Genomic DNA, 14,625 nt, shown 5'->3' with positions numbered 1-14,625 from the left:
GGCTCCCTCGTCTTTCACATGGAAACTCCCCCGTTGTGTTGTGGCTTTGGTCGGCCTTGTTGTCATACCATGTCCCACTCAGAGGCCAAGTGTTCCTCTGCTTGTTTGCCCTCTACTCTTCCTCGAAAGGCCATTGGAGCCTTTGGGCCACATACCAGCACCATATAACAATTCCTCACCCACACAGGGGAACACAAAAACATCTAACTGGCCAAGAGGACACTGGACAGTGCAGTGAGTGCACATGCGTACCGTGTGTTTGAGGCAAACAGTATTAGACCAACTGGAACCCAGTTACCTTTCACCCTCTGACACCAAGTAACCTTGGCCATCATTGGCTGCGTAGCCAGCAACTCCCATCACCTTCAGACAATGCTCATCCAGAGAGGCAAGAGCCAAGACACAACCATGATTATGACGACATTCTATTTTTTGTTTTAAACAGCAGCAGACAAAAATGTTATGTTTAATTCCAGTTTGTTCCTTTTCCCTTTACAAGGGGCTCAAAACTCATGGCCTGGAAGCCAATGCACATATTTACATGGTTAAAATAATAATAAATACAATTAATTCATTTTTATATATATATATATGCGCTACAGTATGATTGGAAAACCAAAAAAAGGTACAATCGTTTTCACCGGCGGAGGCGCCGTCTGAAGGGGACTTGTGCCACGGGAGGCGCCGCCGAGCGAGCTTAGGCGAGCGAGTCGCTGGGCCGAACGTTGCCAAGTCACTTTCAGCCGACTCGGTGCCGTCCGAGTTACGTCACGAGTCACGACAGGGACAGAATTGTAAATCTTCGTCCCCCCTACTCTCGGTAGGGGGGAGACCTCAACACCGCCTCATATACGGTCATGGCCCCACCCCCCCGGGTGACGATTTAAAAAATCATTACCAATCATTGTTGCTGATTATCGGCACCATATCAAATGGTACTTAATGTGGCAATGTGCTGGTTGTATTAACCCTTGCGTAATGGTGAGAAGACAAGTACAAGGTGCAACAGCTGAGCAAATAAGATCCAGGAATGCCAAGATTAACGGTGACATAATTGTAGCCTGGTTCCAGACGAATCTGCCATTGCTAAAAAAAGAATCGCCCTTGGCAGATTAGGTCTGGCCCCTCTCAATAGAGATTGTATTTCTCTCCCTCCAAAGTTGTGAGGGACCAATCAGGGCCCAGTATGCAAATGTTATCACCAGAGGCATTTTTTTTTTTTTGCCCCTCGGAAATGCAGGTTCCACACAGATTCCAGACTAATATCTATGCAGTGATATAAGTCTGGCCATGCCAGGCTAACATAATTGTGGAACATAAAATCAGGAATTCTTTGGGAGCACATGCTATATCCGCAACTGCTGATTTAGTAGACTGGATCAGAAAACTGTTGACGTAAAGGAAATACTGTAACGATGTGCTGAAACTCCCTATTGGCCGTGTTGCTCAACATGCAGAGAGAAAAATATTACTTCAGAAAAGGTACAACATGCCCATTAAGACAGACATGTGAGCTCACGTCTTAACTAGCTTTACTGCAGAATCTTGGAACATTTATTTGTGGACATTTAAGCGGCTGAGCCAAATGTTGGGAAATGCTAGTGTTAGCGGGCTCTAGTGCGGTTCGCTCGCTGTGCTTAGACTAACAGCAGCGTGGATGGCCCGTACTTCCCCTGACCTAACCAGTGTTAACTGGGACAAGGGGAAAAGATTACCGATCTCATACAATGTAAAATCTCTTTATTTATCCATTTTTAACAAATTGACACATTAACATTGAGGATTTTACTATAGCTACAACTAAGATCGGTGAGCTCTCTGAAATACCCACCCCAGAGTCAGAGAAAGAGGGTATTTCGGAAAGGCTCACTTGCACACACACAAATATTGGACAAAGGGATTATGTGAGATTACGCATTCTCGTTATATAGCCTACAGAAAGCAAAAGCTTTACGTTAGATATTATAAAGCTTTACCATTTGCAGTTGATGTTTTAATGCCAAATAAAATTGGATCCAGGAATACACTTCAACTGTTATGATTTAAGTGTATTTATTGCCAAGTGCATTTAAAAAAAAAGGAAACTCAATCGGTCCCTGGCTCCATGTCCAAGTGTCCTTGAGCAAGACACTTAATGAATAACCATTGCCGATGAGGAGCTTGGAGCCTTGCATGGTTGACTCATCCATCGGTGTGTGTGAATGTAAAGCACCATGTAAAGCAAGATAAGGTGCTATATAAATGCACCATTTACTATCTATTTACACATATACCGAGCATTGTTCCTCTGTATTTTACCCATCCGATCTATTAAAAGCACAGGGCAAACACTATTTAGCACCCAGGGACCTGAATCCTTTAATAATAATAATAAACTGGCTCGCAACTCACTTTTTCCTGCTCCGTAGTCCGTACAAAACGTTACAGTATGTAGGCTTTTCGTGATTAATGATATACTGACTATACTACATACTGACTCCCTTATGGACTACTCTGTTATTCGATTAAGCTACATGAGAAGATTAAGTTGGTTATCGGTTGTAAATATCGGTTTAGATATATATTTTGAACCCCTTCACTCCATGATGGTGGACAGGTACTTTACTCCTATGCCACCTGACCACAAAACGAATGAACATAAAAAAGGAATTCTGCCAAAATACTGTATAGCGCAATTTACCAAACAGTTGGTTGGTACATTAGTTGTTTTCCTTCTAGCTACTGTTGGCAGCAGTGCTCTTGTTACACAAACATTGATGACCCTTTTTTTGTAGCGAATATAACATTACAAAAAAAAAATGTAACTTTATGAAATGTAAATACTAGGACTTGTTTCGTTATATATTGATAGAATCCACTTTGCTTGGATTAATGTATGTGCAAAAAGCTAGATTCTGAGACCTGTTTCAGAAAGAATGAGTAATCTGAATCGCTACTTACGGTTCCTCGATCATAGAGCACTGATAGATGACTGACAATATTTGGACTTCTATCTTCTATCGTGACCAGACATTATATAACCCAATGTTCACTTTAACATATATGAATTCCACACACAACAGAGCATGTCAGTATCAGTGACAGAGATAAACAGAATCGTAAACCTTTAGACACAGTATGGTATGGCGACTAAGTGACAGAACGGAGATTCAATCGTTTTCTGCCACAAAAACCACGGCTCCCAGGATCTCCTGGCAGTCTATACATAGGGTATACTATAAATAGTAGCCTATATAATAAACTGCCAACAGAATTCCCACCCCTACATTTAATATTGATATGACTTATTGATACACCTCCCTAGTGGTTCCCATATGAAATGCAAACAGACTCATTTGGAAAGGAAACACAAGGTCAAGGCTGTCAACCCACACTGGCTGTTCAGGTAGTAGCTCACAGTACTCTCCGTTTTCAGGACAAACTTTCTGCAAAGTACAAAGGCTCGAGACCTGGGGTGTGCTCCAAACTCCAGAGCACTCTGTTATATCAATGGAAAAGTGGCATGACTGAAGATCACAGATCGCATCGTGAGTTTATAGATCGGCTATTTTCGCTATTTTTGAAAATGTTTGAAAGTATAAAATTAAATGCAAGGCCTGTTTTGGCCCTCGTACATTATTTACTTTGATTAAAGCCTAAAAAGTTTAACTTTTATTTATATTCCAATTTCCCATGGCAAAAAATTACAAATGTATTAATCTGTTAATCGCAATTAACGTATGGCAATTTATCGTCCAGTAAAATGTCATGATGGTGACAGGCCTAGGTCTTAGGATCATCAGTTGTGCTTGTAACAATGTGCTGGCCTGGGATAAAATCTCCCAATGAAGACTATGACACCATAGCTTTTCCCATTATCTGTCTCAGTATACTCACACTATCTGTCACAGAATATATACTGTAAATTCCTGAGTGTTAATCAATGTAACTCTGAGAGTGTCAGTGTACACATGTAAGCGTTAAATGGACCTCCATTTTGGTTACATTTGTACAAGCTCTGATGAAAATAAATAAACAAACTGTATAGTTGTCGTTGCCCCACTTAGCTCACATGGTCTACACACTGCACCAACTTGCCATAGCTGTGGGAAGCAGCCTTTAAAAATAGCATCTTCTGTGTTATTATTGAACATGTTGGTGGACGTGTCAGCAGCAGGGGGTCCAATGGAGTCACGGTTAGTCAGAGGGCCAGAGGCTGTGACTCTTGTGCCAGACAGATGCCCCGTCATTCACACCAGGGCCACACTCAACAACAGGAAGTCAGCAACAATGAGCAGCCCCGGCCCCTCTCTCTTATGTAGGACACCACAAGGCTTCCCCTTCCCTGGATTCCAGTCACAGCAGTGCCTTGGCTGAAGTAGTAAACCAGGTGTAAGCACAGAGAGCTTAAGAAAAAGAAAAACGACCAAACACAGCTAATGTGGCATCGACTCCACACAGCACATCGGAGATCAGATAACTTTGCTAGCTCAGTGTGGGAGTAACAGAGCTCTTCTAATCCTATTAATCCTACACAGCGAGTCTCCATATTAGACACAGAGCCTTTCTAAAAACAAGCAGCATGCTATAGGCGGTCCAAGGTGCAGCTTATAATTAGGTCTATCTATGACAAGTGTGAGGGATTGTCTGAAACTGGTGGTTGCTAAACTCTTATTTAAGATAAATTGTTCCAGTCGGTAGTGAGCGTGGCAGTGGCTTAATTAAAGAAGAGGAGTTAAACAGTGGGAGTCTGTTTCACTCGCAAGTTCACAACACAAAAGGGAGATTCATGGTGTTTCCAGCACACCTCCTTTCCCCATGGAAGCCAATTTGTCACAATATGCCAGACAGAGCTCTCTCATCTCATGCAGTCTATCTGCACTAATGTGACCATCGTTACTATCCATTCTCTTGACTCAATGAGTTCATATTCCTAATGACATAGTGGCTGGGATAGGAATGACAAAGCAAACTGCTCCTCAACACCACCTGCTAGATGTAATTAACCCAGCCCCCTCACCCCATCATCACCCTGTTAATCTGTTTTTGAGTACCTGTGCTGGTGGATAGTAATGTCCGTGTCAGCAACTGAGGCATGGAATACACAAAGAGAGAATGCATGATGTTATCAAAGAAACAAAACTTAAATGAACACATCTGAGAAAAGGCACACAAGAAGCAAGTCCTGGTACTACAGACACACTATAAAAGTAAACTGGGTTGGTGGTGATGGCAAGCTGCTGGGAAGCTGGGAGAGGAGGATGCTCGAAAATAATAATACATGTCAAGCAAAGCATTGAAAAACACACCAACACATGTGTGTACAGTATGTCATTCTCCAGCGTCTCTGTGTTCTACTGTCATTTCCAAATAGCGAATACAAGACTACACGTTGACACTTAAGAGGGACTGAGCGAATACCAAAACGCTCGCCCCAAAACACAGTCGCCCCCCGGGCAAATCCGGCGACCTCGGAACGGTCGCCACCAGGTATTCCTAAACGTAACCTCGGTAAACTATGCCTAAAACCTAACCTTATTCCTAAACGTAACCTCAGTAAAACTGTGCCAAAACCTAACCTTATTTCTAAACTTAACCTCAGTAAAACAAATACAAGAACACAAGAACCGCTAGGGGTGAGCGTGTTTTCGGGCGAGTCTTCCGGTTATCGTCGGAGCGGATTAAATCCCTGCTGCTGAACTCGGGTGTTGCAGGCGGCTAGAGTAGCTGCTACTAACATTAGCTAGTATAGCGGACTCAGTGACAGTTTAACTGCTATCGCTGACAAAGCCACGTGGCCGCAATAAATGTCGCGGCTAAAACGGACACATTAAACTCACCCACTGGCCCTTCTTTGTGTTTCGTCGAGCGTCTCCCATTCACGCCTTTTTCGACTCTACTGCCGCTTCCAGGCTTCTTCGCGGACGCCATCTTCGCCCACACACTGTTTACGCACCGCCTCCGAATCCCCAGACCACCGAGCATACATGCCGGGGACGGCGGCCACGCCCACGAACGAACGGTAGCCAATAAACGTGGGGTTTGCATTCAGCTGGCCAATCGCGACGCTTCAAAGTCCACACGTACCGCCCCGTTGCCCTTGGTTGCACAAAAAGGCGTCCTCTCTCTGTACTGTCTTCTAGTTGTCACCATGCATGGTTGTCAGAGTGAAACGTATAAGTAAGTGTAAATAGTACTCACATGCTTTACTTAAGTCAAAGTATCAATACTGCAATGTAGAAATACTCTGTTACAAGTAAAAGTACGGAATTCAAAATGTACTTGAGTAAAAGTACAAAAGTATAAAGCATCAAAATATACTTAAAGTACCAAAAGTAAAAGTACTACTCATTGTGCAGAATGTCCATTTCACAAGTTCAAAACGTATACAAAAATATTTTGTAAATAGCAGATCTACAAGCTCACAATGTAAACTCAGTGAAACTAAGTGTAAGTGAAATACCACGCTGCATCCATTTACTTATGCAAATACAAGATATTCATGGGGTAGGTTTTCATTATGTTTATTAATAAAGTGTCCTGGAAAATGTAAACCAATTGTTACAAAGGATGACTGCTGGGGTAAACAAAAATCACAAATGATTGTTCTAAAAGGCTACAAGTTGAATAAAAGATAAAGATAAGAAAAAAATTACATAACATTTGGCACATTGGCAGCCAGTATACAACGATAAAAAAAAACATCATTAATACATAGAATACACAAATGCATTAAAAATACAACATAAAAATGTTCCCATAACACAGCAACGGTAATCCTTCAAGGGTTTTCCAATTGGATCTCTTCTTCCTCCTCGATGACGTTGCTTACGTCCTCGTAGGGACCATGTCCCTCTGAGCGTTGGATCTGGTCATATGCAGCACTGCAGTCCTCCAGATTCAGCCCCTGGAATGGAATAAAATGCAATCAAAAAAATAAATAGACCATCAAAAACAGTAGAAGACACTGTCATGGATGTACATCACAACAGACATTTTCACATCTAGGCCTATTCCTCAAAAATGCAGTGAGAAATAGCTGAATGTGGATTAACATTAAGAATTCAAGGCAATGGCATGGGAAATCAACATTCTAAATACACATAAGAAAGGAGATAAATAAATATTGATCAGTGATGATGACACACCCACTCACACCCACATTAGTGAAACACAGCCATGTGGAATTGATCCACAGAACAAGATAACATGTTCATACATTATATTTCCATACAGTGTTGCTTTCAGTGAGATTATAATTGCCTAGCACTTTCCCATGAGTCATTATGCTCTCCTTGCGTAGACATAGCAATAAAACATCCCCCGTGCATGACCTGTGATTTGGCAGGAGAAATAATGAATATGATAATGAATGAGTCAGCACAGCAAAATCGGGAGTGTTCATCTTAAAGTCTGAGAGTGTAAAAATTGACCAGTGGGTCAATTGCAAGTTGCAACACTCTCAGAGTTATGGACCTGTGTGTCCATTTTTGCACTCTCATAGTTAAATGAACACTCCGGATTTTGCTTGAGGGAATGGTTGATTTAATATGCACCTGACCTCATATATGTTCTCCTCCTCTCTTATCTTCTTCTTCTTGTTCATTTCCTTCACTTTCTTTGCCTAAAAAAGAGATAGAGAAGAGGAAGTCAATGATGTTGTGAAATGAAACCTGCTTCCCATGGGGTGGCTCAGTGACACAGACGTCAGGACCGGCTGTGACACAAACGTTGACTGGCTTGACATGAATTTTGTGTGTTGCAATTGTTAAGCAATTCAGAAAAAAATAAAATAAAAATACAGTGTGGTATTTCAATAATAGCACTAACTTTCAACGGTAGTTCCCTGTAGCCTTATTTATGCTTTGGCATGTGACATACGCTCGACAAATATAGCGTATTTTATGTTACACATTGTTTTTATTACATGGTGCATTCTGAAAGTATAAAAGGATACAATTCTGCACAACAGCTTTGCTCCAATCCTCAGTGTTTTATTTTACTTAAAACACAAACATTACATGGTACACTACGTTTCGGCAACAGTTGGCCTTCATCAGGTCACCTGATGAAGGCCAACTGTGGCCGAAACATTGTGGGAGAGCCTGCATGGGATTGAACTGGGAACCTTCCGGTACCTTGTAGAGCAGTTTGGTCCCAGGTAGAAGCACACACAGTAAAAGCAAGATTCCTTCGACAGTCAGAATCTTGTTCTTGGCATTTTCACTGATGTTCAGAGTCTTCTCCATTGGCCCTGGGGCAGGGAGATTGAAAACAATTAGATTTTGATCGCAGAATAATTGTTATTATTCTGCCAAATCCGAAACCCTACTCATGACTACTTAAAAAACAAACACCCAAACACAAAAAAATATATTGCTTTTGTGTGGCAGAAAGATTTCAAAGGAGTACAATGAGCCATTTCCATTGAGATTAAACCATGGCTCCTTCACGGTAGAGGGACTTCATCAGTGAAAGTGCACTGAAGCACTGAGTTATTCTCTTTCAGTGCACTTTTGTTTTAGGCGCTCCATTTAAACCATAAAACTTTGGAATTGCACTTTGTCATAGCCTTCAATGTTAATGAATACTAAAGAGACATTTCCAACTGTAGTCTGTAAATATTTAAATGTTATGCCTTGCTTTGAATTAAATTCTTAAAAATGCCAAGCCACTGTCACTGTACTAAACATGAAGGACTCACTTTTGAAACCTACATTTTTCTCAAGGAATAATTCAGTGAGTGTGTAAGATAATGTGTAAAGTATTGTTGTTAGGGTGAGGTTTACATTGCAACATTAGCCATCTGAAATACGGGTGGAGATCATGGAGCAATGTGGCTGTTAAATATGCCACTATTGGCATACTAGGCTTTATTGTAGATCATTTTTCAAAGCATACCGTAATTTGTTTATATATTTGTTTCTTTTTTTAGGCATCAGTCCACATGTACACCCAGGGATAACACCCTCCCTGCCTGCCTCTATATTACCATAAAAGTATCACACACACACAAACTCACTGTAGACCTGCAGGAAGGTGCCGTGGGTGAACACATAGTCCTGCAGGGCACTGTGGTTGAGAAAACACTGGTACAGCCCGCTGTCATTGAACTGCACCTCCGTGAGGGTGAGGGAACGACACTGGCACCCAGAAGCTGATCTCTGCTTCTGCTCCATGGTCACCCGGTGGTCTGACGGAACCACTTTCTGTGGACCCATAGTACCGTTGGCCGTGTGGATCCTCCTGATCCAACTGTAGTCCACATCACCCCCGGTGACCGTGTAGCAGCACTGCAGGACGGCAGTGTGTCTGAGCTCCACCCTCAGAGAGGGCCTGTCAGCCTCCAGGATCACCTGGATGCGGTTGCCACAGGCAACCACTGGGGAGAGAGTAAGGATGATGATGATGATGATGATGATGATGATGATGATGATGATGATTTGACAGTGTGGGGCTTTTGTGTCTATTTTAGATCCAAACGACGGTGGACAAAGTACTCAACCCCAGTACTTTGTTGTCCAATATGACTCAACTATAAGTGCACGTTGCTGTCAGATTTGTACTTGAGTTAGAGTGCTGGAGTACTTGCTTTTAAAAATACTTAATATCATTAATAGTGAAAATAGCCGATCTACATGTGTTGTGACAGGGCCAGATCTAGACTTCTTTGATTGGGGGGGGGGCAGTAAGAAATGTTGATGGGTCACTCTTGTCCAACCCGATCATTAGTGTGGCTCTGGTTCCATCGACAAAATTATATTTGTCTTTGGGTTAAAACAAAAGGTTTTGTAGTTAAAAGGTTAAAGCATTATATTCTGATCATCGCTAAAGAGTCAGCTTCATTTTTATAATGTTCTAGTTCCAATTTTGTCTGCTCATTTATTTGTGTCATCACTTCCAATTTCACTTGTTTAATCTGTATCCTGACTGAGTTTATCCATCCTGATTGGATCAAATTGGTATCCCAACCTGAAAATACATTTTCTGTTTAATAAAGAGCTGGAGAGACATAGAGACACGTTACTGAACAAACACTCTATAGCAGGAGTTTTCAACTGATGGTCCGTGGAGGTATTGCATGTGGTCCCCGATCATGCATTCAGTAATGTAGGAAAGTGAAGATCTTCACAGTCCCTTGTGAAGTTCTGGATGAGTTCTCAGGCAAATGTATTTGACCTTTTATAACTAAGTATCTCTGTGACAGTAGTATTTTCATGCTGGCATACCTGAAGAATATGTACCGGGCAAGGTTTGGGCCAGAAAATGACATGAGACATGAGACTCCACTATAGCCAAGAAGAGATAGACATGGACATGGTCATGAGAAACAGTTCACTCCATGACCTGGTGACCTAAGATGATGTGTCGATAGTTGACAGCAGGCCAAGAACTTCCACAGAAAAGGGAGGAGAAGGGGAAGTGATTGCCTTAGTTATCATTATTAGGAAATGTGCCCATGTAATAGGGTGTGTGCTCACTCATACATAAGTTACAAATCAGTATATCAGTTAATATGAGTTTAATATAGAAGGCTGGACAAAGTATAAGAGACATTCTTAAAAACACTCAATCACTTAAATACACTCTGCTCACTAGCATAATATTTCAGTCATTATTTAAGAACATGTGTCCATGGACAATTGGTTGAGAAACAATCAGGTGCTTATAAAGGGTTAGTAGTAGTAGTATTAGACCTGGGATTCTCAAATCCTGTATTGATCATAAGAAAATGCACTATTGCACATTGACATTTTTTGGATTTTGTAGGACATGGTGGTCACAGTATCTTTATGAGTAATGCAGATTAGGTATTATATACACAGTTCGCACACTCAAATCCAGCAACTCTCTATGGATAAAGGATAGGTCGGCACTAGGGACATCTGGGCACCTCGATGACATTTCTTTCCCCAAACTGTTAAAAAAGTAAATATTTGAAAAATGGTCTTAAGTAATGTAAAGTATACATTATGTGCACATGCACAGTACTTCATTATCAGACTTAGTTGTATTCTTCAACTTCTTGTTTATGCCCCAAAATGACTGGATATATATATGGTTTTGTAGCAATTGTAGAAATATTAGACCTTAATTGTCGAATGTTTAAGCATGTTCCAATCATATATACTTTAAAACATTTTCCAAATATTACTTTAACATTTTGGAAAAAATTGCCAATGGTCAAGGATGTCTTGCGACGCGATGTGTGCTATTTTCTACAAGCAACATCATCATGCTGGCATACCTGAAGAATATGTACCGGGCAAGGTTTGAGCCAGAAAATGACATGAGACATGAGACGCCACTATAGCCAAGAAGAGATAGACATGGACATGGTCATGAGAAACAGTTCACTCAATGACCTGGTGACCTAAGATGATGCGTCGATGTAGTTGACAGCAGGCCAAGAACTTCCACAGAAAAGGGAGGAGAAGGGGAAGTGATTGCCTTAGTTATCATTATTAGGAAATGTGCCCATGTAATAGGGTGTGTCTGCTCACTCATACATAAGTTACAAATCAGTATATCAGTTAATATGATTTTAATATAGAAGGCTGGACAAAGTATAAGAGACATTCTTAAAAACACTCAATCACTTAAATACGCTCTGCTCACTAGCATAATATTTCAGTCATTATTTAAGAACATGTGTCCATGGACAATTGGTTGAGAAACAATCAGGTGCTTATAAAGGGTTAGTGGTTAGTAGTAGTAGTAGTAGTAGTAGTAGTAGTAGTATTAGACCTGGGATTCTCAAATCCTGTATTGATCATAAGAAAATGTACTATTGCAACAAAACCATTGATATTTTTTGGATTTTGTAGGACATGGTGGTCACAGTATCTTTATGAGTAATGCAGATTAGGTATTATATACACAGTTCGCACACTCAAATCCAGCAACTCTCTATGGATAAAGGATAGGTCGGCACTAGGGACATCTGGGCACCTCGATGACATTTCTTTCCCCAAACTGTTAAAAAAGTAAATATTTGAAAAATGGTCTTAAGTAATGTAAAGTATACATGATGTGCACATGCACAGTACTTCATTATCAGACTTAGTTGTATCCTTCAACTTCTTGTTTATGCCCCATAATGACTGGATATATATGGTTTTGTAGCAATTGTAGAAATATTAGACCTTAATTGTCGAATGTTTAAGCATGTTCCAATCATGTATACTTTAAAACATTTTCCAAATATTACTTTAACATTTTGGAAAAAAATTGCCAATGGTCAAGGGTGTCTTGCGACGCGATGTGTGCTATTTTCTACAAGCAACATCGTCATGCTGGCATTCCTGAAGAATATGTACCGGGCAAGGTTTGAGCCAGAAAATGACATGAGACATGAGACTCCACTATAGCCAAGAAAAGATAGACATGGACATGGTCATGAGAAACAGTTCACTCAATGACCTGGTGACCTAAGATGACGCGTCGATGTAGTTGACAGCAGGTCAAGAACTTCCACAGAAAAGGGAGGAGAAGGGGAAGTGATTGCCTTAGTTATCATTATTAGGAAATGTGCCCATGTAATAGGGTGTGTCTGCTCACTCATACATAAGTCACAAATCAGTATATCAGTTAATATGAGTTTAATATAGAAGGCTGGACAAAGTATAAGAGACATTCTTAAAAACACTCAATCACTTAAATACGCTCTGCTCACTAGCATAATATTTCAGTCATTATTTAAGAACATGTGTCCATGGACAATTGGTTGAGAAACAATCAGGTGCTTATAAAGGGTTAGTGGTTAGTAGTAGTAGTAGTAGTAGTAGTATTAGACCTGGGATTCTCAAATCCTGTATTGATCATAAGAAAATGTACTATTGCAACAAAACCATTGATATTTTTTGGATTTTGTAGGACATGGTGGTCACAGTATCTTTATGAGTAATGCAGATTAGGTATTATATACACAGTTCGCACACTCAAATCCAACTCTCTATGGATAAAGGATAGGTCGGCACTAGCGACATCTGGGCACCTCGATGACATTTCTTTCCCCAAACTGTTAAAAAAGTAAATATTTGAAAAATGGTCTTAAGTAATGTAAAGTATACATTATGTGCACATGCACAGTACTTCATTATCAGACTTAATTGTATCCTTCAACTTCTTGTTTATGCCGCAAAATGACTGGATATATATGGTTTTGTAGTATGTATACTTTAAAACATTTTCCAAATATTACATTTTTTAACATTTTGGAAAAAATAGCCAATGGTCACTTGGTGTCTTGCGACGCGATGTGTGCTATTTTCTAATGTGTTTTGACACCACGTTTGCTAATATTTGGCAAACACTGAACTGAAGACAACTCTGCTCTCTACTCAGGTGCCCCCGTTGCCTATGCCTAGATCCGGCACTGTGTTGTGAGCTTGTAGATCGGCTATTTACACCAAATTTGCAATAGGGCTTAAGTGGTTAATTCATAATGTACGTTTTTCCTTCCTAGAAATGTAATGGAGTCAAAAGTACAATATTTGTCTTTGAAATGTAGGTGAGTGCAAATACTCAAGTAAAGTACAGATACTACATTTGTTTTTACTCCCACAGATGGAGGAATAGATAACAAGCCCATCTGCTCCAACAGGAGATCAGCTTCACTGAAGCTGAGCTCTGAAGCTAAATATAGATACTGTAGGGTGTTTTTGCACACAGACAAGTATAAATGACTAACTTACAAAGACAAACTGCAAAAGATAAACTATGTTTTGCAGTTTGTCTTTGTACGTTCAGAGATTCCAAACAAATTCAAAGTCTAGTTACAGCTCCAGCCTATTTTCCCTGAAGGGGCGGTGAAAAGTATCCAATACCTTGAAAATATATTGTCAAACTCACCAACAAAGCTCCATAGAACAAAGACTGTAACTGCCACCATTTCCTTCACCAATCCAAAATAAATTGCAAAAACAAGTTCTTGTAACCGTGCCAATGTTGTTCCATACAGTGTTGTCAAGACTCGACTGCTGTTTCACTGATAAGTCCAATAGTGTCTTCTGTTTTAGTTTTCTCTGTCAGGATGTATGCTTCAATTACTTTCAGCAGTCACTTATTTGCATACGACTGAAGTGGAAATACTGTACAGAGCTGCAGCTGATAAGAGCAGGTGGAGTAACTTCATACCCCAGTCCATATAGACGGGTGTATATTAAGTCTAATCTTGGGGATCCAAAGAATGGCTGATCCTTATTGTGTAGACCGGGGACATTAGGAGTGGATAATGCAGTCCACTAACTGGGGAATAATAAACTATAGCAGTGGCAGTATAGGTCACCAGGCCCACCACAGACATAACTTAAGAGAAACTCTACTAAATAACTCCAAGTGCAAAGACAGGTCTGGCCAAGTGATCATTTTCTTATTACCAACAATTGTTCCAATACATCCAGAAATGATCACAGAGAAGCTCAATGCTAATCCATATCCATAAAACCTATTTATAATTCTGGGGTCACTCAATGTACACAACTTATTAATTTGATGATACGTTTTACTTTTTGTTCGATTTGAAGTGGGAATAATCTTTTTCTTATCTCATCTACATACAAATGATTAATTTGTTTCTTATCTGTCAGTTGTTATTAGTCTCTCAGTGCATTTTAATCACCTTGCTTCCATGGTTCATCATTA

General features: G+C 40.3%; 2 protein-coding genes across 3 annotated transcripts in view; both read right to left on the bottom strand.

Moving 5' to 3' along the window:
• lipeb (lipase, hormone-sensitive b) overlaps positions 1 to 5,944 on the bottom strand; it is a gene marked incomplete at its 5' end in the record, with an annotated part of 45,095 nt that extends 39,151 nt beyond the window's left edge. Inside the window, 2 exons of one of the 2 annotated variants that reach the window (XM_080425594.1) lie at positions 5,034 to 5,067; positions 5,820 to 5,910. In XM_080425594.1, coding sequence (XP_080281720.1) covers positions 5,034 to 5,067; positions 5,820 to 5,910 — 125 coding nt within the window. Of the gene's footprint in view, positions 1 to 5,033; positions 5,068 to 5,819 lie in introns of both variants that reach the window. The other variant, XM_080425595.1, reaches the window with a different exon arrangement.
• Positions 5,945 to 6,580: 636 nt separating this feature from the next.
• Positions 6,581 to 13,981, bottom strand: cd79a (CD79a molecule, immunoglobulin-associated alpha). The gene is made up of 5 exons (XM_080426257.1): positions 13,834 to 13,981; positions 9,002 to 9,361; positions 8,118 to 8,233; positions 7,541 to 7,603; positions 6,581 to 6,886 (listed from the first exon to the last, which is right to left on the bottom strand). The coding sequence occupies exons 1-5, from the start codon at positions 13,871 to 13,873 to the stop codon at positions 6,761 to 6,763; spliced, it is 705 nt and encodes a 234-aa protein (XP_080282383.1). The 5' UTR covers positions 13,874 to 13,981; the 3' UTR covers positions 6,581 to 6,760.
• Between the last annotated feature and the right edge of the window lie 644 nt (positions 13,982 to 14,625).

Source organism: Gymnoscopelus braueri (assembly GCF_963280865.1).
Source record: "Gymnoscopelus braueri genome assembly, chromosome: 4".
NCBI classification, from domain to species: domain Eukaryota; kingdom Metazoa; phylum Chordata; class Actinopteri; order Myctophiformes; family Myctophidae; genus Gymnoscopelus; species Gymnoscopelus braueri.
Note: the sequence above shows the minus strand (reverse complement) of the source record. Positions and strands in the feature narration are given on the sequence as shown.

Bases quoted from the DNA above. Each gene is read 5' to 3' on its own strand.
- cd79a (XM_080426257.1), bottom strand. From the start codon at position 13,873: ATGGTGGCAGTTACAGTCTTTGTTCTATGGAGCTTTGTTG. The intron at 9,362-13,833 runs GTGAGTTTGACA...CTCTCTCCCCAG, and splicing joins TGTTCTATGGAGCTTTGTTG to TGGTTGCCTGTGGCAACCGC. The intron at 7,604-8,117 runs GTACCGGAAGGT...TCTCTTTTTTAG, and splicing joins GGACCAAACTGCTCTACAAG to GCAAAGAAAGTGAAGGAAAT.